The following is a 22,223-nucleotide window of genomic DNA, read 5'->3' as shown; positions in this document are numbered from 1 at the left end:
GCCTGGGGCAAACTTGGATGTGCAACTGTTCAGGTTTATCTCATCCACATCATGTGCACTCCTGCTGGTACATGAAGGGTTGGGGTTGGGGTACCGAGAAGAACAGAGAAACCTGGAAGCATCCCTGTGGCTTCTCTCAGGCCCCTTTGTCTGTCGAGCTCTTTAGTTTGCTGGTCCTGAGACCCTAATGACATCAGCCTGGCCAGGAGCAGGGAGGATGGGCCTCTCTATATCTGCATGGTGCAGTCAGGCTGTGTAGGAAGGGTGGGGGGGGGGGGGGGGAGTGTACCTGCAGGGGTTAGGTAGACCCTTCCAGGAGATGGCGATGGAGGACCTTAGTAGATCTTAGCTCAGTCCCTAGAGGAGACAAGCATTGGTGGATGGGGGAAAGGAGCTACCCCAAACATTTGGTCAGTCAAGAAACTTCTACCTCAAACATCTTCCAGAATCCACATGAAGCAGACTGAGGCATCTGCTTCTCAGTTGCTTGCCTTACTACTCCGGACCCCCCACCCCCAGGCTCTGCAGAGAGGCATGCTGGACACCCTGTAGGGTTCTCCCATGACATGGGTGGCTCATAAACGTAGAAGAGACATAGCCAAGTGTTGCTCAAATGGGAAAGACTGGGGAGAGCATGCTTTGGGGTGGGGCTGCCTTGTCTTATAGGGCTCTCCTAGCCTGTCTCATGGGCTGGTAGGATACAACTCTCTGGTCTTTCTAACTCTTCAGGGACTCATCCTCATCAAGCCAAGGCCCTTAGGACTCATAGATCCCCACATAGCAGTGAATCTAGCTGATGATTTATCCTGCTCCTCCAGCTCTTCATACATTTATTATTCCCATTCACAACAGATGGGGAGGCCCCAGTGATTCCACCTTCTCCCAGGACCCCAAACTTACCCCTTCCCAGTCTCCTGAGGCCCCATAAATCCTTCCACCCCTGCTTCTGGCTTTGAATGGGTTGGGCTTAATTCTTCCTCCTCTGCAACTGCAAAGCAGGAAACCAGGGTATAAAACAACCTTGAGTAAATAAGTGGAATAGAACCAGTGACCTAGAAGCTGACAGGGAACAGGAAGTTCCTCCTCCCCTTTCCTTCTGACCTCCCTCTCCCAGGAAACAATTCCCTCCCATCCCTTCTCATCTGGGCTTTCTTTTTTTTTGGGGGGGGGGCGGTGGAGCTCAATCCTGGTCTGAGACTCAAACTTGGTATCAGATGCCTTTGCTCATTGGCTGGCACTCTATAACGTGAGCCAACTTCCAAGCCCTGGACTCCTTTTGGATCCTCCCACTGGCCTGCAGCAGCTTTGACCCCAAGGTCCATCCATTTCCTTGGGATTTGGAGAGGCTCTGGGCTTTGTGGCCCCTCTCTGAGGCTGCTCAGGGGACAGAAGCCATGCCGACAGCAGGTGGCCAGTGACCATCATCGACTGCCTGCGAGTGGACCTGCATAAGATGGGCCTGGCTGCAGGTAGATGAAGACAAGGAGGAATCAACGGAAGACCTGAAAGCTTGGAGTGGAACTCAGTGGGAGAGCACTTGCCTAGTGTGTCCGAGGCCCTGGCTTCATTCCCAGGGCTGCAAAAAGAAAAGTGGAACCTGACTTCCCCTCTCGCCTCATGGACTGCAGAGCAGACAAGAAATCCATACTCACCCCTTAGCATAGCACCTTTGTCTTGCCGTCCTTCGCCAAGTCATCCTCCTCTAAGATGGGAATTCCCGGCCTGGGGGTCCAGGCAAAGGAGCATGCACCCTTTGGTGTTCCTGGGATGCTAAGTACTTGACTTTGTCTGTGAAAGGGACAGGACAATCAAAGCACTGAGTAGGCAGCCTGTGCAAAGGAAGTGCCCAGCAGTCAAGGGTCTCCCTTCACGCTGGAGCCTTCAAGTCTTTGGGGGTAAGCCTGTGCCCCAAGACCTTGAGGGCTCACCCTAGTAGAGGCTAGGGTATCATCGTGACCCTCCGTGCATTATTTCATGGCTGCGTAGCTGGCTTTGCGGTCTGAGGACCCGCAAGTCCCCGGCACTGAATGTGAGGACTGCAGCCCTGTGGGGTATGGCCGTGAGCTCCCGCCTTGCTGGACCTGGCTGGCCCCTCCTTCCAGGGTGCTCAACCTTCGTGCCTGCTGGGTTCTTCCATGACAGAGGAAGAGGCCTCTGAGGAGGTCCAGTTTCCCAGGGAGGAAGCAGGTAGGAGCAGACGGAGGAACCTGGGGCATAGGCCCCAGGAGAACCCTGTACATGTAATGGACCATCCTGTGGGGCCTCACCCGTGATGGCCTCCTCCTGCTCACTTGGCCACTTCTTCCTTTTCCCAGTTTCAAAGGTCACTGTCATCCTGTTGACCCTGCTTGGGACCCCCTTCTGGCCCCCTCCTCTCCCCATGCCGTCTGCCCCAGCCCCAGTCCTTGCCTCTCTCCCCCTCCTTGTCCTTTCCTTGTGCTCTTGAAAAATAATCATAATCACAATAATTAATAACAACACAGCCCATGGCAGGCCTGAGGCGGCTCTTAAAGAGGCAACACTCATTTTCTCCTGGCTGAGCGGGTAGGACCTCTGCAGGTCCAAGAGGTGGCTGTGATGCCACCATGCCTTTGTTCCTGCATCCCTCTTCATTTCGGGCTTGAAGGGTAGTGGTGCCTGCGCCCTCCATCAGGCACTGGGCCTCCTGTATTTTAATTGAACTGTCTTTTCTTAGAGATAGATGTTTCGCCACATCCAGCTGCTCATGTGTATTGGGAAACCCGCCTGTAATCCAGTTCGGCTAAATTAAAAGACGCAGCAGCTGGACTGATTAAACAGGGAGGGGAGATTTGGACAGAGCAGGCAGGGAAGGGGACATTGCTAATGGCAACACCCCCCCCCCCTTTTAAATAATGTTTCTGGTAATGCATTTGGGAGAATGTGAAAAAAAATAAAAAATAAAGCCGTAGAAATGTTAATGATATCCACAGGACACTCAGCAGGAAATGAGAGTGATCTGGGACTAATAAAAGCCGAAATGTAATTTGTGCAGATATACGAGGGAGGCGCAGCCTTCAGAGTGGTCCTGGGTTTGCGCATTCTGGGCTCATAAATGCACACCCAGGGAGGGCCAGGAATTGGCTCTGGCTTTGGAGCGGTTTTGGAAGGGCTCTGTGCTAGACCCTAAGCCTCAGGGTGGCCTCCTTGCTGAAGGGAGCAGGGGTGGGCCAAGAGGCACAGGGCTGCCCCACCTGGCTAGGAGCTGCCCCAGCTCTTCTGGGTTGGCAGATCCTGTGGTGATTTATATAAGCTGCCAGGTGGGGATTGAAGCGGGTCAGAAGGGCAGCCACTACTTTGTGTTGGGGACAACTGAGCTGAACCCAGGGGAGGGGAGGCGGGAGGCTTTGACAGGCTGGTATCGAGGGACTCGCTTTGGGGGCAACTGGATCAGAACAGATGACTCTGAAGGCATGGGGTGCTTCAAGTTGACCTACTGAAACAAGTAGATAGACTGAGGTCTTTTCTGTCCCCTTCTCTTGGTTGGTCCTTAGACACTGAATGAGGATGTCATCTCTGATAGGGTCCAATCCAAAGAAGAAATGTGGCTGGACCTCCTTTCTGTACTCCCCAACTCCATATCTCTGTCTTATTCCCACATTCATTTCTCCCTCAAAGGACCCTGGAATCTGTAGTCTTACATAGGCCACCCCTCCTCTCTTTTTTTTTTTTCCTCTTAGGAACAAGAACAGGAAAGTCCTTGTTTCCTTCTGGGGCCCCAGGCCACACGGACTGAGCAAGTGGAACTCTGTTCTTTCAGCCTCTGGGCCAGTGTGGTCCTAAGGTGAATCCAGAGCCTTCTGGGACTCAGGGCTGATGGCCCATTCTTAGTCTGGTTCCCCAAAGCCTGGAACATTCCTTTCTCTTTCATCTCCCCTTTGAGAGTTTTCTGGGGTGATCAGGGCAGCCAGTCTGTTGGGGGAACTCTTAGCCCAGTCACTCAGGTCTGGCCTGTGTTGCAATCCCAGCCCCACTATCCTGAATAACCCATGCCTAGCTCCAGGTCCTGACCCAGGGCCCTGCTCTGGGGCAGCTCAGACTCCTCCTGAGCCTAGCTCCAAAATCATAACCAGATGGGGTTCTCAGCATTGCCTGCCCCAGCCCTGACCTGCAGAGCCTGGGAGGGGGACCTGCCAGGAGGGCCAGACTGCGTCACACCACGCAGGAGGGGCCCGGGCCTGGGTGCTCTCCTGTGGCTGTGGGACTGCGTCTGTCTTCAATTAGTATGCACTCCCACACTCTGAGCCACGTAATCTGTTTATGCACCTATGATATCAAAAGAGGAGGCAGGTGCTGCTGTCCTGCCTTCCCTGGAGTCAGGAAGGGACGCTTTCTGACTACAGTGGCTCCGCAGACCCCAGTTGATGTCTGCTAGCAGCAACAGACAGAGTCCAGATGGCATGGCAGTGATGGGGAGGAGGAGGAGGAGGTGTGTGTGTGTGTGTGTGTGTGTGTGTGTGTGTGTGTGTGTGTGTGAAAGAGAGAGAGACACACCGGTGTGGATGTGTGTGTGCCTGGGAATGTGCTGTTGTGCCAGGCCTTGGTGAGCAGCCTCTCCAGGATGGGGGTAGGGGCAGATCTTCACGGATCCCCCAGCATGTCTGGGTCACGCTTGAGCACGGCTGCAGGGGGACTAAGATTACAGGATCCAGTGAGCCCCAGGGGACGGGAGCCTGAATTGCCTTGCTCTGCTAAATGATTTTGAGCTGTCTGCAAGGGCTGGGAGGAGGGGCGTGCAAGGGTGGGGGAGCAGGCTAGGAGGTGGGTGGGGTGGAGTGTCTGCTCCCCTCCGCCCTGGCTCTGGATGGATCTCTTTGCACTTCTCATCCTGGTGGTGGCTGTCCTTGGTGAGGCTCAGCTGCAGGCGCTGTGGAAGTGGGAATTAGGGAGCACACCTTCCTCCACCAGAAGTTGTCAATATGTGTACAGCTGGTGGGGAGGCTCTGGCAGGGCGAGAATATCAAGGGCCCTTCATAGGCTGGGGAGGAGGCTGGGAGGGCGCTGGTGGAGGCAGAAGGACAAGGACATGGCCCATCTGAATAGCTTTCCCTCCCCCAACCCCTGCCCTCCATCTCTCCTTTCTCTTTTCACAGATAACCAGCCCGAGTCATGCAGTCTTTTCGAGAAAGGTGTGGTTTCCATGGCAAACAACAGAACTACCCGCAGACCTCACAGGAAACATCACGCCTGGAGAATTACAGGCAGCCCAGTCAGGCTGGGCTAAGCTGTGACCGCCAGCGGCTGCTGGCCAAGGACTATTACAGCCCACAGCCTTATGGAGGCTATGAGGGTGGTGCCGGCACACCCTCTGGCACAGCGACCACAGGGGCTGAGAAGTACCATCGAGGCAGCAAGGCCCTGCAGGGGAGGCAGGCTTTCCCTGGCTATAGCAGCGTCCAGGACAGCAGCCCCTACCCAGGACGCTACTCCAGTGAAGAGGGTCTGCAGGCCTGGGGAGCTCCCCAGCCACCGCCCCCCCAGCCACAGCCCCTGCCAGGGGGGGTGGGCAAGTATGAAGAGAACTTGATGAAGAAGACAGCCGTGCCCCCAGGCAGGCAGTACTCAGAGCAGGGCACCCAACTTCCCTTCCGGACTCATTCTTTGCATGTCCCCCAGCCTCCGCCTCAGCTGCCACAGCCCCAGCAACCTTTGGCGTACCCCAAACTCCAAAGGCAGAAACTGCAAAATGACCTCACTTCTCCCCTGCCCTTTCCCCAGGGCAGCCACTTTCCCCAGCATTCCCAGTCCTTCCCTACCTCCTCTACCTTCTCCTCATCCGTCCAGGGTGGCAGCCAGGGGACCCACTCTTACAAGAGTTGCACAGCACCGTCTTCCCAGCCCCATGACAGGCCCCTGACTGCCAACACCAGCCTGGCCCCGGGGCAGCGGGTCCAGAACCTTCACACCTACCAGTCAGGTCGCCTTGGTTATGAACAACAGCAGCAGCAACAAGCACTTCAGAGCCGGCACCATGCCCAGGAGACCCTCCACTACCAAAACCTCGCCAAATACCAACACTATGGACAGCAAGGCCAGGGCTACTGCCAGCCGGATGCTGCCGTCAGGACTCCAGAGCAGTATTACCAGACCTTCAGCCCCAGCTCCAGCCACTCCCCCGCACGCTCCGTGGGCCGCTCACCTTCCTACAGCTCCACCCCGTCGCCGCTGATGCCCAACTTGGAGAACTTTCCATACAACCAGCAGCCACTCAGCACGGGAGCCTTCCCCCCAGGTATCACCGACCACAGCCACTTCATGCCCCTGCTCAACCCCTCCCCGACCGACGCTGCCGGCTCTGTGGACACCCAGGCCAGCAACTGCAAGCCTCTGCAAAAGGACAAGCTCGCTGAGAACCTGCTGTCGGATCTCAGCCTGCAGAGCCTCACGGCCCTGACCTCGCAGGTGGAGAACATCTCCAACACCGTGCAGCAACTCCTGCTGTCCAAGGCTGCTGTGCCACAGAAGAAAGGGGTCAAGAACCTCGTGTCCAGGACCCCAGAGCAGCACAAGAGCCAGCACTGTAGCCCTGAGGGCAGTGGGTACTCGGCAGAGCCAGCAGGCACGCCACTGTCGGAGCCACCGAGCAGCACGCCGCAGTCCACACATGCCGAGCCGCAGGAGGCCGACTACCTGAGCGGCTCTGAGGACCCTCTGGAGCGCAGCTTTCTCTACTGCAGCCAGGCCCGTGGCAGCCCTGCCAGGGTCAACAGCAACTCAAAGGCCAAGCCTGAGTCTGTGTCTACCTGTTCTGTGACCTCACCTGATGACATGTCCACCAAATCCGATGACTCCTTCCAAAGCCTGCACAGCACTCTGCCACTAGACAGCTTTTCCAAGTTTGTAGCAGGCGAGCGAGACTGCCCACGGCTGCTGCTCAGCGCGCTAGCCCAGGAGGACCTGGCCTCTGAGATCCTGGGACTGCAGGAGGCCATCGGTGAGAAGGCTGACAAGGCCTGGGCCGAGGCTCCTGGCCTGTCCAAGGATGCCAGCAAGCCGCCCTTCTCGCTGGAGAACCACAGCGCCTGCCTGGACTCTGTGGCCAAGACTGCATGGCCACGGCCCGGGGAGCCTGAGGCCCTGCCTGACTCCTTGCAGCTGGACAAGGGTGGCAGCACCAAGGATTTCAGCGCAGGGCTGTTTGAAGACCCTTCTGTGGCCTTTGCCACCCCCGATCCCAAAAAGACAACCAGTGCCCTGCCCTTTGGCACCAAGTCCACCCTTGGGGCTGCTGCTCCAGACCCCACAACGGCAGCGTTTGACTGCTTCCCAGACACAACCACGGCCAGCTCAGTGGACAGTGCCAACCCCTTTGCCTGGCCAGAGGAGAACCTGGGGGATGCTTGTCCCCGGTGGGGACTGCACCCTGGTGAACTCACCAAAGGCCTGGAGCAGGGCGGGAAGGCCTCAGAAGTCATGGGCAAAGGGGAAGCCCACGAGGCTTCGAGCTGCCTGGGCTTCCAAGAAGAAGAGCCCCCCGGGGACAAGGCAGCCCTGCTGCCTGGGGATTTCAAGCAGGAGGAGGCGGGTGGGGTGAAGGAGGAGGCAGGTGGGCTGCTGCAGTGTCCTGACGTGGGCAAGGCTGACCGGTGGCTGGAGGACAGCAGACACTGCTGTTCTGCTGCTGACTTTGGGGACCTGCCACTGCTGCCCGCCCCTGGCAGGAAGGAGGACCTGGAAGCTGAGGAGGAGTACTCATCCCTGTGTGAACTGCTGGGTAGCCCGGAGCAGAGGCCTGGCCTACAGGACCCGCTCTCACCCAAGGCCCCGCTCATCTGCACCAAGGAGGAGAACGAGGAAGTGCTGGACTCCAAGGCGGGCTGGGACTCGCCATGCCACCTCTCTGGGGAGTCCGTCATCTTGCTGGGCCCCACTGTGGGTGCTGAGTCCAAGGTCCAGAGCTGGTTTGAGTCCTCCCTGTCCCACATGAAACCAGGTGAGGATAGGCCCGAGGCAGAGCGGGCTCCAGGGGACTCTGCCCCCTCAGACCCCTCCCTGGCCCCCAAACTGAACAAGCCTGCTGTGCCCGAGGCACCTATCGCTAAGAAAGAGCCCGTGCCGCGGGGCAAAAGTTTACGGAGCCGGCGGGTGCACCGGGGTCTGCCTGAGGCCGAGGACTCCCCATGCAGGGCCCCAGCACTGCCCAAAGACCTCTTGCTCCCGGAGTCCTGCACAGGACCCCCACAAGGACAAATGGAAGGGGCTGGAGCTCCAGGCCGAGGGGCCTCGGAAGGCCTTCCCAGAATGTGTACCCGCTCCCTCACGGCTTTGAGTGAGCCCCGCACACCCGGACCCCCAGGCCTGACCACCACCCCCGCGCCCCCAGACAAACTAGGGGGCAAGCAGCGAGCTGCCTTCAAGTCTGGAAAGCGGGTGGGGAAGCCCTCCCCCAAGGCTGCATCCAGCCCCAGCAACCCAGCCGCCCTGCCTGTGGCCTCAGACAGCAGCCCCATGGGTTCCAAGACCAAGGAGACGGACTCGCCCGGCACACCCGGCAAGGACCAGCGCTCCATGATCCTCCGGTCCCGTACCAAACCCCAGGAGATCTTCCATGCCAAGCGGAGGCGGCCCTCGGAGAGCCGGCTCCCCAACTGCCGTGCCACCAAGAAACTCCTTGCAAACAACCACCTGCCCACTACGTTCAAGGTCTCCAGCAGCCCTCAGAAGGAAGGTCGGGTGAGCCAGCGGGCGAGAGTCCCCAAGCCAGGCACAGGGGGCAAGCTCTCAGATCGGCCCCTCCACGCACTCAAGAGGAAGTCGGCCTTCATGACGCCTGTCCCCACCAAGAAGCGGAACCTCGTCCTCCGGAGCAGCAGCAGCAGCAGCAGCAACACCAGTGGCAGTGGCGGGGATGGGAAGGAGGAGAGGGCTGAGGGTTCCCCCAACCTCTTCAGAAGGGTGTCCTCCCCCAAGAAGGCCAAGCCGAAGGGCAGTGGTGAGCCTCCTACCAAGCCCCCACCCCTGGAGACCCCCGATACCTGCATCAAGCTTGCCTCCCGGGCAGCCTTCCAGGGTGCCATGAAGACCAAGGTGCTGCCGCCCCGGAAGGGCCGGGGCCTGAAGCTGGAGGCCATTGTGCAGAAGATCACCTCACCCAGCCTCAAGAAGTTCGTGTGCAAAGTGCCAGGGGCCCCTCTCGGGACTCCTCTGAGCCCGGCCCTCCCTGAGAAAGACCGTGGTGGGCTCAAGAGTGCCGGGGGCAGCCTGGCCGGGGCAGAAGAAGGTCTGGTAAGCGTGGGCACTGGGCAGAAGCTCCCAGCAGCTTCGGGAGCAGACCCCTTATGCAGAAACCTGGCCAACAAGGCCTTAAAAGGCAAGCTCGTGAACAGTAAGAAACTGTCCGCAACTGACTGTTTCAAAAGCGAGGCCTTCCCACCCGCAGAGGCCCTGCACCCGGGGGGGACTGCCCTAGCACCCAAGAAGAGGAGCCGGAAAGGCAGGGCAGGAGCCCCAGGACTTTCCAAAATCCCGCTGGAGAAGCGGCCCTATCTTGGCCCAGCTCTGCTCCTCACTCCCCGAGACAGGGCCAGCAGCACACAGGGGGATGTCGAGGACAATTCTAGTGGAGGAGGAGGAGGAGGAGGCAAGAAGCCAAAGACAGAGGAGCTGGGCCTGGCCTCCCAGCCTCCAGAGGGCCGGCCCTGCCAGCCCCAGACAAGGGCACAGAAGCAGCCAGGCCACACCAACTACAGCAGCTACTCCAAGCGGAAGCGTCTTACCCGAGGCCGAGCCAAGAACACCAATGCTTCCCCCTGTAAGGGGCGTGCCAAGCGGAGGCGGCAACAGCAGGTGCTGCCCCTGGATCCTGCAGAGCCTGAAATCCGCCTCAAATACATTTCCTCTTGCAAGCGGCTGAGGGCAGACAGCCGGACCCCAGCCTTCTCGCCCTTCGTGCGGGTGGAGAAGCGAGACGCATTCACCACCGTGTGCACTGTTGTCAACTCCCCAGGGGGTGAGCCCAAGCCCCACAGGAAGCCTTTCTCTTCCACCTCCTCCTCATCCTCGTTCTCCTTGGACTCCGCTGGGACCTCCCTGACCCCTCTCCCCGGAGGCGCCAGCCTGCAGCCTCGGCCCTCCCTGCCCCTCTCCTCTACCATGCACCTGGGGCCTGTGGTGTCCAAGGCCCTGAGTACCTCTTGCCTTGTTTGCTGCCTCTGCCAAAACCCAGCCAACTTCAAGGACCTTGGGGACCTCTGTGGGCCCTACTACCCTGAACACTGCCTCCCCAAAAAGAAGCCAAAACTCAAGGAGAAGGTGCGGCCAGAAGGCACCTTCGAGGAGGCCTCGCTCCCCCTTGAGAGAACAGTCAAAGGCCTGGAGTGTGCGGCCGCCACCGCCGCCGCTGTCACCGCTGCTGCCACCACGACAACCACCACCGGGAAAGCCCCCCGGCCTGATGGCTCTGCTGACCCGGCCAAGCAGGGCTCGCTGCGCACCAGCGCCCGGGGCCTGTCCCGGCGGCTGCAGAGTTGTTACTGCTGTGATGGTCGGGGGGACGGGGGCGAGGAGGTAGCCACAGCTGACAAGAACCGCAAGCATGAATGCAGCAAAGGGGTCCCCGCAGAACCTGGCGGGGACACCCAGGAGCACTGGGTGCATGAGGCCTGTGCCGTGTGGACCGGCGGGGTCTACCTGGTGGCCGGGAAGCTCTTTGGGCTGCAGGAGGCCATGAAGGTGGCCCTGGACATGGTAAGAGGCCTGCCCAGCCGGGTGGGGCACGGGGCCCTGAGGTATTGGCAGGCAGCTGGTGTCTGCGGAGCTGCGGGGTGAATCAGTGGTACCTGGGCCACAGACGCCCCTGAGGAGCTAGAAACAAGGGGGCCAAGTCAAGGCCCACGTGAGACCAAGGCAGAACCAGGACCACCATGCTCATCCACCCTGCCCTGGAAAACGCCTCTCCACAACTCCTACATCCCATCCAGCCCCCCCCCCCCCCACCTCACTGAGACACTGGGGCCCAGAGAGGGTGGGAGGCCCCCAGAATGCAGAGCTAGGGTAGTCTGTGGGAGCAGTCTAGTCTGGCCCTGGTTGGGCTGAGGCAGAGATGGCCTTCAAGCCACAGGGAGCTTGGAGCCCTGGCCCACCACAGCCCCTGTGCGGCTCTCCTCAGGGAGCCGTGGCCGCTGAGTGGCTGTGAGTGGAGCCTCCACCTCTCCATGCCCCCCCTCAGCTCCCAAGTCAGTGCCTGGTGCCCACCCCAGGGGTCGGGGACGCAGTGAGCTAATGGTCATCATGCTGTTCGTGTGGCATCTGGCCCACACTTAGGACTCTGGCATCACAGGACTAGGAAAACTAGGACAATGCTTGTACTGACCCCAGCCAGGGCACTGCAGGCCACTGGGCATGGCTGTTTGGACTCCCTCCCAGGGATCCACAGCCTCTCCAGCCAGGCAGAGACAGCTACAGGCCCCTGTAAAGCCCACTCTTCCCATGGCAGTAGCTAGCGGAAGTGTCTGCACCCTAGGGTGGTAATCTGTATCTTGCCACTGGGGGGTGTCCTTCTCCCTCCACACACTTGGGGCTCAATCAAATCCCTGGTCCCATGCATCAGGTCCTGGTTGTGTGCTCCTGTCCTACTTTTCCTCTTCTTACCACAAGCCTGCTGCAGGAGCCAGGGCCTGGAAGGGCATGGGCTGTCTGCCTCTGTGCCATTTGGTCATCCAGGAGAGCTGCCCAGGCTAGCAGACTCGCCCATCCCCCTACCTGTGCCCCTCCCCCCCCACACACACCTGGCACCTCACAGTGGCTATGGCTGTGGCCTCTCTTCACTGCCACATCCCTGGGGCCACTGAGGCTGCTGCCCAGGGCCCCTGGGCTTCCTGGGTATTCCCCAGCTCCCCTCACTTCCCCTAGGAATGGCTAGAGACACTCTCTGGGCCCACCTTGCTGAAGAAGGCCCAGCCCTGGCTGGACCCGCAACCACTCTGCCCCAATGCACACCTCCAATGGGCCACGGCCCCCACAGCCCTGGATCTCCAGTGGGTTGTTGTTGTTTTTTTTAAATTTCCTTCCCTTCTCAATTTTCCCCCTCCTTCCTGTGCCCTCTGCCTGTCTTCCCAGCTGTCCTGAAATAAATTCAGCTTTCTCTTACCATTAAAAAAAAATTCTAATAGGGCTGGGAATGTGGCTTAGTAGTAGAGTGTTTGCCTAGCATGCATGAGACCTTGGGTTCAATTACTCAGTACCATAAAATCAAAAAATAAAATTAATTTAAAAAAATCTAATAGTTCTTGGACCTGCTGGCCCCAGGTGGTGATACCTTGACCCTGCCATTCATGTCAACCCCACTGAAAACAACCACCTACCCTGTGGCCTCAGCTCTGTGTCCTTATGGGGTGCTGAGGGCCAGAGCTAAGAACCCACCATGTCCCCCGTGCATGGCACTGGTTGGCCCAAGCTAGGAAGAACACAGAATGAGGCCCCTCCTTGCCCAGGCCTGTCCTGTGGCTCTGACACACACATGTCAGGGGGCCGGCTCTCCTGGGCCCACACTGAACAGGAGTTTGCCAGCCACAGAGATTTTCTCCCCAGCAGCCCTCAATAGCCTAGGGCTGGCAGTCAGGGTGTGCTGCCCGTACAGATCAGAGCCTGGCGGGGGGGGGGGGGGGGGGGGAGGTGGTGGTAATAGCATGTCCCTAAGGGGAAAATCCAGGCTCTCCCCATGGAACACCCTAGAAGAGTGTGCAGGGTCTAGCCTTCCCAGGCTCCCTGTAGAGTGGCCTCTGGAGTCACAGTGCAGCTCACTACTCCTTCCTGCCTTGCTGGCTTGAAGTCACCATGCTCCCCTGAAACCAAACACGCTGAGCCGGATGCCAGGTGCTCATTCATGCCTGTAATCCTAGCTAATTGGGAGGATCACAGTTCAAAACCAGCCCAGGCAGCAAAATCCATGAGACTCTTATCTGCAACTAACCAGCAAAAAGCTGGACGTGGAGCTGTGGCTCCAATGGTAGAGTGCTGGCCTTGAGTAAAACAGCTAAGGGACAGCACCTAGCTCCTGAGTTCAAGCCCCAGGACCAGCACCACAAAACAAACAGACCACGCGGTTCAAGTCCCAGCTCTGCCAAGAGCCACTGTATCACTCCAGCCCTGGTGCTCACCCAGGTTGGGTAGCTCATCATGACAGCCCCCACGCAGTACCCTGCTGGCGCTTTTGCCCCTGTTTGCTGCCTTTTGGACTGAGCTGTGGCCCCAGAGACCCTCTCTTCCTTCTTCCCCACAATACCTGCCACTTTGAGCCCTGCTACACACCGCCCTCCTAGAGCTTCCTGGTCTGCCACGAACCCCACTTTGCCATTACCATCTAGTACACCCCCTCTCCCATCCAGATGCGGCCTGGTGACTAAATGCTACAGGTGAGGGGATGCAGGGCTGACTTCTCTTGTGATGAGGATGGCAGTGTCTGCTTCGGCCTGGTGTGGGCCCTGGGACAGACAGGGCAGCACTCATAGGCCTCGTGTGGGGGCTGCTGGGGCCAGGGGCATCAGAGGAGTGTTTCTTTTTTAATTAAATTTTATTGACAAGGTGATGTGCAAAGGGAGTATAATTACATAATAAGGAAGTGAATACATTTCTTGTGATATCTTACACCCTCATGTTTCTTTCCCTTTCCTAGATCAGGTAGGCATATATACAATATACAATGTATCAAGAACATATACAGTAGCCACGTAGGGTACGCCATAGGAAATTCACCTAGAACTTTAGAGATAGTGTCATCAGTAGAATAGAGAAGTGTTTCTATGCCTGTTTCTATCTGTCTAAAATGGTACTCAGATGCCTGCCTCAAGGGTTGTTGGGGGACACAAAAAGGCAGAGAGGAGCTGTCAATCATAGCAGCTCCTTAAAAGTTATAACACTCCACAGGCTGCTGTGGATGGGACTCAGCCTGATCTGGGGCCCCCCCACTGGTGATTCATCTCCTGTGTAGAAATTGGGGGACATGGGATTCCAGATCCTCAGGCCATTCTACCAGACAAGAAGAAAACCTTAGCCCCAAGCAGCTAAAACTGTCCGCTCAGAGACAGTGTGAAAACCTGACATTCTAGAATGTTTCCCAGCTCCCACTTCATACCTGCTCCTGGCCTCCACAGCTGCGTGAGTTTAGGGAGAGCCTTCCTCATCCAGAGTTTTGACACAGGGCCCAACCTGGAGCTATGACCTGAGGAAAGGTTTTCAGCCTTTTCTCCTACTGGTTACCTGGACGAATAACTGATACTAGGCTGGGTGAGGAGGTTTCCACCTGTGATCTCAGCTCCTCGGGAGGCTGAGATCTGAAGGATCCTGATTGGAGGCCAGCCCAGAGCAAAAATGCAAGACTATCTGAAAAATGACTAAAGCAAAAAGGGTTTGGTACATGGCTTTAGTGAGAGAGTGTGCTCACTTAGCAAGTGTGAGGCTCTGAGTTAAAATTCTAGTACTACCAAAAATTAGAAATAGCTGTGATTACTGGGTGCTGGTAGCTCACGCCTATAATCCTAGCTACTCAGGAGACTGAGATCTGAGGATTAGGTTCAAAGCCAGCCCAGGGAGGAATGTGTGTGAGACTCTTATCTCCACTTAACAACCAAAAGCTGAAAGTGGACCTGTGGTTCAAGTGATTAGAGTACTAGGCCTGTGCACAAAAGCTCAAGGACAATGCCCAGACCCTGAGTTCAAGCTGCGGAGCCAAAAGAAAAACCAAAAACCTAACCATGACTCCATAAGGGCTACCAGGCCCCAGGACTTGGCCTCTGGGCCTGCTCCGCCCCTCACTTCCCTCTCACCTTGATTCCCCAGCACAGGTACCTTGGACCTCTCTCTGTCCCTCTTTTCCAAGGGCCTTCTCTGCATTGCCTTCCTGATATGGCTACATCTCCCCCAAGATAGGTGGGGGCAGGCATATGCCAGGCCATTGGGTCAGGTTCACATGAAATCAGAATCTTGAGTCTCCTCTATCACCCACTCTGCATCTGACCTTTGCTGTTCCAGGGAGGTGACTGACTAACCCTGGCTTCAAGTGTCTGGCTCACTACTGCATGCTCCTGCCTCCACCACAGGGGTAGACAGCAGAGCCTCCTGCCCCCATACCATCTGTACAGTGTGGCTACTAGCAGGAGCCATGCAAGGTGGAGCCATGCTAGAATTTGTTTTGCTTTACTCATTCTTCTGCTAAGGCCTTATGTCTTTGCCCTGGGGTAGCCTCAGATCACAATCCTTCAGAGAGAGTTCTGCCTCCTGAGTCCAGTATTACAGTTATTAATCCTGGTCAAAACCTAGTGGGCCCAGTCATACCGTGTTGTGAACCTTGCAGCTGGGGATGCCAGGAGCAGGAGTGAAGTGGGGAGCTGAAGAACATTCTAGATCATCAGGTTTTCATGCTGCCTCTAGGTGGATAGTTTCAGCTGCCTGCGCCAGCAGGCAAGGTGATGTATAATTGTAATCCCTGGTGCTAGGGAAGGGTAATAGAAGGATGGAGGGTTCCAGGACAGTCTGGACAACATCAGTGAGCCTTCTGTCTCAGAACCAAAATACAAGCTGCGCTCTCATGACTCATACCTGTAATTCTTGCTACTCTGGAAGCTGAGGCCTAGAGGATTACAGCTCCAAGCCAGCCCAGGCAGAAAAGACTGTGAGATTCTTATCTCCAAAATAAATCTGTAAAAAGCAGGACTGGTGTTGTGGCTCAAGTGGTAGTGTATTAGCTAAGCAAGCATGAGGCCCTGGGTTCAAATCCCAGTGCCACAAATTTAAAAAAAAAAAAAAGCCAAGGACACAGCATTCACAGCACGGTGTAGCAGGGAGCACTAGGCACATGCTAGCTGCTAGCGCTAGCTGTCGTGCCCAGCAGTGTCACTGGCACCCAGCATGCCAGCCCAGGGGCTTCCAGAGAACAAGTGTTCATGGGTGTTTGCATCCCAGGGCTGAGCCTCCTGGCTGCCTTCTAGTAGGAGATTGGGAGGCAGAAGACAGGGGTGCTAGGGTCTGTCTGGAAAGATGGAGGACTCACCTGCCTTCCTTTTCTCTTCACCAGACATGTTCCAGCTGCCAAGAAGCCGGGGCCACCATTGGGTGCTCCTACAAAGGATGCATCCACACCTACCATTATCCGTGTGCCAGCGACGCGGGTGAGTGCCTGCCCAGGGGACCGGGAGGAGCTTGGGCACAGCTCCTCTACCCCAGGTCTCATGTCATCGCTGGGGGTCCCTCGCCCACTCCCGTATTCATCTTTTCCTTTGCCTAGACCTGGACTGGGCAGTGCCAGGGACGCTGAAATAAGTTCACACTCACCTGGTTGAGGACAGCCCAGAGCAGTGAGGAGAGATAAGGCATAAGTGACCAATCATATGGAGAGCTAAGTAAGGAGCTGGGCCTTTGGAGGATGAATAGTAGTTTACAACACAGAGACACAGGGAAAGGTTATACAATAGTAAATACCAAATGAAGGGCTAGGATTATAGCTTGGTGCAGAGCAGTTGTCTAGCAAATATGAAAGCCTTGGGTCGCATCCCTATCAGATAAGTTATCTTGAGCTTACTACTGTAATGCCAGGTATTCGGGAGGCAGAATGAGAAGGATTGCAATGAGAAGCCAGCCCAGGCCAAGTTGCTGAGACCCTATTTCAGCTGATAAGTTGAGTGTGGTGGTGTTACACCTCTGTAACCCTAGGTAGGAGTGCAGTCTGAGGCTGGCCTCACGTAAAAATAACTAAAACAAAAAAGGTATAGAGGGCTGGGAATGTGACTTAGCGGTAGGATGCCTGCCTAACATGCATGAAGCCCTGGGTTCGATTCCTCAGCACCACATATATAGAAAAAGCCGGAAGTGGTGCTGTGGCTCAAGTGGTAGAGTGCTAGCCTTGAACAAAAAGAAGCCAGGGACAGTGCTCAGGCCCTGAGTTCAAGCCCCAGGACTGGCAAAAAGAAGAAAAGCTGTTGTTTACGGTATAACAGTCACCAATTTCCTGATAGTATTTGTTGGTGGTGGTGGTGAACTTGAGGCCTGGGTGCTATCCCTTAGCTCTTTTTGCTCAGCTATTGCTCTTCTACTTTGAGCCACAGTGCCACTTCCAGTTTTCTGGTGGTTAGTTGGAGATAAGATCTCACAGACTTTCCTTCCCCGGCTGGCTTTGAACCATGATCCTCAGATCTCAGCCTCCGAGTAACTAGGATTATAGGTATGAGCCACTGGCACCTGGCTCTGATGATAATAATTTTAAGGGAGAGAGTCTTCGGCCACCTTGCCCAGAGTCAACCCTGTGGCCTTTCTTCCCATGTGCTCTGGTCTCTGCCCTAGGTTCTGTGTATATAGTGATTTCATTCCTCCCTTTCTGGGGCTATGGGGAGCAGAGCAGTAACCAGGATGAGCCGAAGTGGGACTTGCAGTGGGGTTTCTTGCTGGCTCTGCCTCACCCCACAGGGGGCCAGGTTTGGATATGGCCATGGCTTTCCCCGGGCTCAGTCTCACTCCCACAGCGGCCAGCACGAGTGACTTCTTCCTCTGTGGGAAGTCATGTGGCGCCCTGCATGCCACACCCTCTGGCAGGGCCCAGAACTATCTCCAGCTGCATCTTTACCAACGGACAGTGCTATCATAGCCCTGCAGCATGGCCCTGGAGAGAGGGGCAGGGCACAGAGTCTGGCTTTCTCCCTCTTTTTCCAGCCTCCCCAGGGAACCCTTTGGAGTGGCCAGACAGGACAGCCCACAGTCATAGAGACCAGGCAAGGAGGAGGAAAGAGTGTGCTTGTGAGAGAGATTTGTCCTGTCTGAGCTAGGAGGGCATCAGGAAGAATTCAAGCAGAGGTAACGTTTGAATGAAGCCCCAAAAGACGCAGGGAGGTGGACCACAGCTGGCTCGCGGTGAGCTTTCACCAGGCTCTGGGCTATATAACAGGAAGTTCCACAGAGTCAGGGGATTGAGACAGGAAAGGGGCTGAGAGGACAAGATCAGGGCTGATGAGCTCCTGCAGTCATCCCAGCAGGAGAGGATGTTTGGCAGGTAGAGTCATTCACCCAGCATGGTACAAACCCACAGGACTTGTGAAAGATGAGGAATGGAGTGTTGGGCCTGACATCTAACTTCCCAGTATTAGGGGAGTTGTTGCTCATAGCAGGGCTAGTGTGAAAAGATAGGGGGGAGCTGGGAATATGGCTTAGTGGTAGAGTGGTTGCCTCACATGCATGAAGCCCCAGGTTCGATTCCTCAGTACCACAGAAAAAGCCAGAAGTGGCACTGTGGCTCAAGTGGACAGTGCCCAGGCCCTGAGTTCAAGTCCCAGGAATGGGAAAAAAGGGGGGGGGGATACTCTGGGGAGGGCGTAGCTAGGCCAGTTTTTATTTGCTTCACATGGTCTTGCCTCCAGCACTGGCCCAGCACGGGGCCTCTCACTGCCCTGGCTACAGACCTTATCGAACTTCTGCTAGCTAAAGCAAATCCCAAGGGCTGCCAGGGTTCACGGTGGGGTGAGTTGCAGAGAGACACAGCACACAGGACCCGTGTGATCCACCGACCATGCATGCGGCCATGCTGTGAAGGCGCCATAGACAGAACCATCCCAGCCGTGCTCATCCAGTGACTTCCTGGCAGTCAGCAGGTGGAGGAGGCTCATGGGAGCTGTGGAGGGGCCAAGAGGGGTGGGCACCCCAGCTGTGCTCAGGCTCCCAGCGTGCCCACCTCGGGCCAGATACCTTTCCAGCCCTTACTAAGGATCCTCATGGCCCACCAGGCCAGCCAGGTGGGAGCAGGGGGGACATTGAGGTCTGGCCCTCTCCAGCAACTGCCCCCGGTGGCTGCTGGGAGATTTCTGGGCTAGCTGGTTTGGAAGTGGTGACCCGTTCCCTCAGCTTCCAACCGCCCAGGTCCTAGACCCAAGTATTTGCCACCCAGCCAGAGGACCACAGCCTGCTGTGTGTGAGCCTGGGTCCCGCCCCATGCACTGTGGAAATCTAGCCTAGTGAGCTGAGTGCAATGGCTGCTTCCAAGCAGTTGGTTCTACAGGCAGCTTCCAAGTCTTGGCTGCCCCTGCTTCCAGCTTCTAGGGGATGGGGTATGCAGAAAGAAGCTGGAGCCACAACGAGGCCTGCAGCTGTCTCTCTGCCCAGCAGCCATGTTCCTGCTTGGGGGTGCATTTGCTCCCCCAGCATGAGCTAGGAGGAGGCATTAAGGAAGGTGGCTCCTGGCCAGTAAGCAGAGAGGAGAGATGAGCCCAAAGGGGCCTCAGGTGGGAAGTGGAGGTACCCAATGGGAAAGGCAGGTCTCCCTAGATGGCAGTGGACTAGGCTAAGCCTACCCTGAGACAGGCATAACTACTGGCTGTGCTTGCTATCTTCTGCACAGTAGGCCACTGCCTGTACACCTGGGATTCACAGGGACTGGAAACCTATTTGTGCAGCCTCCCTGTTCCCATAGGAACAGGCCTCTCCCCCAGCACCTGCCTTGTGCAGCCCAAGTGGAGATTTATACACCCAGCTACTTAGGCTACCTCCTGCAGATGGGGAAGCCATGACTTGGTGCAGCTGAATAGAGTCCAGAGCTGTGACACTACTCCTCCATCACCACTATAACCACCTGGGTATATGCCCCTTGGGGGCTAGGCACAGTCCTCATACTGAAGCCTTCCTTAGGAGGGAGACTAGGAGGGAGCAATCTGTATGTAGAAAATGCTGACCATAACAGCAGTGACCATGCAGATCAAGGCGGAGGGAGAAGAGCCTGGGGGTGGGCATCTGCCTTTCAGAATCCAGGTAGATCTTCATGACCCCCGTGGAAATGGGCCCTGTGGGGTCCGGTGGGGTGAGGAAGTCCTAGGTGGGGGAGGTGAGGGAAGGGTTAAGGTCAGGGCTGAGGTATCCCATCGCATCTCAGTGATGGGAGTTTGGGTTGTGGGGCTTCAAGCAGGACCTGAGCCACTCTGTGCCACAGCTCTCTGCTCCCCTCCCATCCCTGCCAGTCAGTTCGCCCCCTCTCTAACCACCAAACTTTCTCTTTGGTCCCAGGTTGCATATTCATTGAAGAGAACTTTTCTTTGAAGTGTCCCAAGCATAAGGTAAGTGACCAAAAGTGTCCCTGCTTTTTCACTTCCTTTCTAAGCCCCCCTCCCCACCATCATTTGCTGAGCCCTAATGGGGCACAGCCAAAACCTAGAGCTCCGTGCTGCGCCTTCACAGGCCGTGGAGCAGGTCGGCACCGGCAGGTAGGAAGAAAGAGGGAACCCGGAGCCGCGGGTGCGGGGCACGCGAGTGTAGGCCGACAGCCCATGGTCAGCAGAAAAGCTCGAGCTGGACTGTTTTGTAGCGGTCGAGGTGGAGCCTGCGGGCCAGGCAGAGGCGGGGCCTCCAGGCCGGGAAGGGGCGGGGCCTGTGGGACGCCGCCCGGGTGGGCGGGGTCTCTGTGGGGGCGGGGCACGCGCACGTTCTTCTCCCCCCTCAATGACTGGCTCTCTGCGTCCTGTTTTCTGCAGAGGCTGCCGTTGTAATCCACCATAGCGACTGGAGGAGCCGCCGGAGCCCGCCTGCCCGACCGCCGCCGAGGGAGAGGAGCCGCCTGCGCACCCCGGAGCTTTGAGCTACTCCCGGCGCGGGCGCGGAGCCGATCCTTGATCCGAGTTCCGGATCTTGGATCCGGCCGCCAAGGGCTCAGACTTGCGGTCCCAGGTTGGAAAGAAAACCTGTTCCGGAGCAGCTCGCTTCCGGAACCGGATGACATGGGGCGCTCTGGCCCACACGCCTGGAGTGGAGCCCGCGGAGTGGCCAGACTCCTCGTGGCTCAAGGCATCCTGCCTCTGGCGGGGGTGGGAGATGGCTTTGGCCTGGGGACGCTCCCCCCTCCCGAAAGTTCGACGTGGCACACATTCCTCGTGGGTGCCGCCGCATCCCGGGCGGTGGCGATTGGCACCTGAGCGCCTGGAGTCCAGATTGGGGGGGGGGGGGCTGTAAGCGGCCCTGGGCGGCTGGAGGAGGGGCAACCCAAAGCCTTTCAGAAGAAGAAAGCCAGGCAGGCGTGGGAGGGGGGCCAGAGGCCTTGGGAGAAGCCCTCGGAACGCGGCCAGGAGCTCTTCCCACCCAGTCTTTGCCAAAGCTTTTGTGCGGGTCGGGCATAGCCCGAGTAGTCATGGGCCTAAGATCAGGGGGTGCGGGGGAGACTGGGACACCCTTTTGCTTCTGTTTGTCCCTTTTCCGATCCTCCCATCCCATCCCTGGAGCCCAGCCTGGACGCGCAGCAAAAAAAAATAGAGACCGGACCCAGGCCCCCCGGGCGGATGCGCGGTCGTCCCAAAGCACCGCGCTCACGGTCATGTCCGGAAACCGCAGCGCCCACTCGGCACGGGAGCAGGGACAGCGCTGGATTCGTGTACAAAACCTGTGTACCCCTCTATATATATGTTACATAGAATGTATATATGTTGGGAACATGCTCGCTTCTCCCGTGTGTCGCCGCCGTGCGTCGTGCGCCCCGCAGCACAGAACCCCAACCGGGCCCTTTCGAGGGTAGGGGCTAACAGTGATGTCCCTTCCCCGCGCAGCCACCACCAGCCCGGGCCAGTCCTCGCCAGTCTGTCCACCTGTCCGTCTGTTTCCTCAGCTCTGTCCACGCTTCGATAGGCCTGACGCAGCCCCCTGCCTGGGGCCGCCCTAGCAACTTCCTGTACATATGACTGTAAAATGGTAAACGTGTGTATTATATCTGGCCTCGTTATATAGTGTATATATATGTATACATATACATATATATAATATATATGAAGACTGTAAATGTTAAGACGACTAGTGTTCTTATTAGTATATTGCTTCACACTGAAGATTGTGTGTATCGAGCTGTTTCTAAAAGATGTTTATTTTCCTTAAGAGTTAAAAAAAAAACAGTCATTGCATTCAGAAAAAAAAAAAAGTCAATAAAGATACAACGATTGTTTTGGAAGTTTGCAGCCCCTGGATTCTGACCAGATTCTGCTGGGAGTTGGGACCAGGCTTTGTGTGGCTGATGGGAAAGCACAAATGGGGATCAGATTCTGCCAAGCTGGGACACGAAAACATTAGCCCTCTAATGCCTAATGGCCTCATCTGCCCATGTGGTGCCCAGTCCTGAACATGGCACAGGTGGGACATCCAGAGACCCAGGCAGTAATTCCTGTCACAATAGGCTCTTGAGTCTGATTTTCTGTGTCACCCTAGTTACTGGTGGGGACCAGGGAGTTGAGAAGGGACAAGTGGGACCGTCAAGGCCCTAAGGG

At 56.9% G+C, this 22,223-nt stretch overlaps 1 protein-coding gene across 4 annotated transcripts in view; it reads left to right on the top strand.

Moving 5' to 3' along the window:
• Positions 1-22,026, top strand: part of Rai1 (retinoic acid induced 1) — a 123,655-nt gene extending 101,629 nt beyond the window's left edge. For all 4 annotated transcript variants that reach the window (XM_048366156.1, XM_048366157.1, XM_048366155.1 and 1 more), the window contains 4 exons: positions 5,112-10,704; positions 16,028-16,121; positions 19,990-20,039; positions 20,454-22,026. In XM_048366156.1, coding sequence (XP_048222113.1) covers positions 5,128-10,704; positions 16,028-16,121; positions 19,990-20,039; positions 20,454-20,468 — 5,736 coding nt within the window. In that variant the 5' untranslated portion in view covers positions 5,112-5,127 and the 3' untranslated portion in view covers positions 20,469-22,026. The remainder of the gene's footprint in view (positions 1-5,111; positions 10,705-16,027; positions 16,122-19,989; positions 20,040-20,453) is intronic.
• The last annotated feature ends 197 nt before the right edge of the window (positions 22,027-22,223 follow it).

Source organism: Perognathus longimembris, chromosome 17 (genome assembly GCF_023159225.1).
Source record: "Perognathus longimembris pacificus isolate PPM17 chromosome 17, ASM2315922v1, whole genome shotgun sequence".
Taxonomy (NCBI): domain Eukaryota; kingdom Metazoa; phylum Chordata; class Mammalia; order Rodentia; family Heteromyidae; genus Perognathus; species Perognathus longimembris.
The sequence above is the reverse complement of the archived record's forward strand: the minus strand, read 5'-3'. Positions and strand labels throughout refer to the sequence as shown.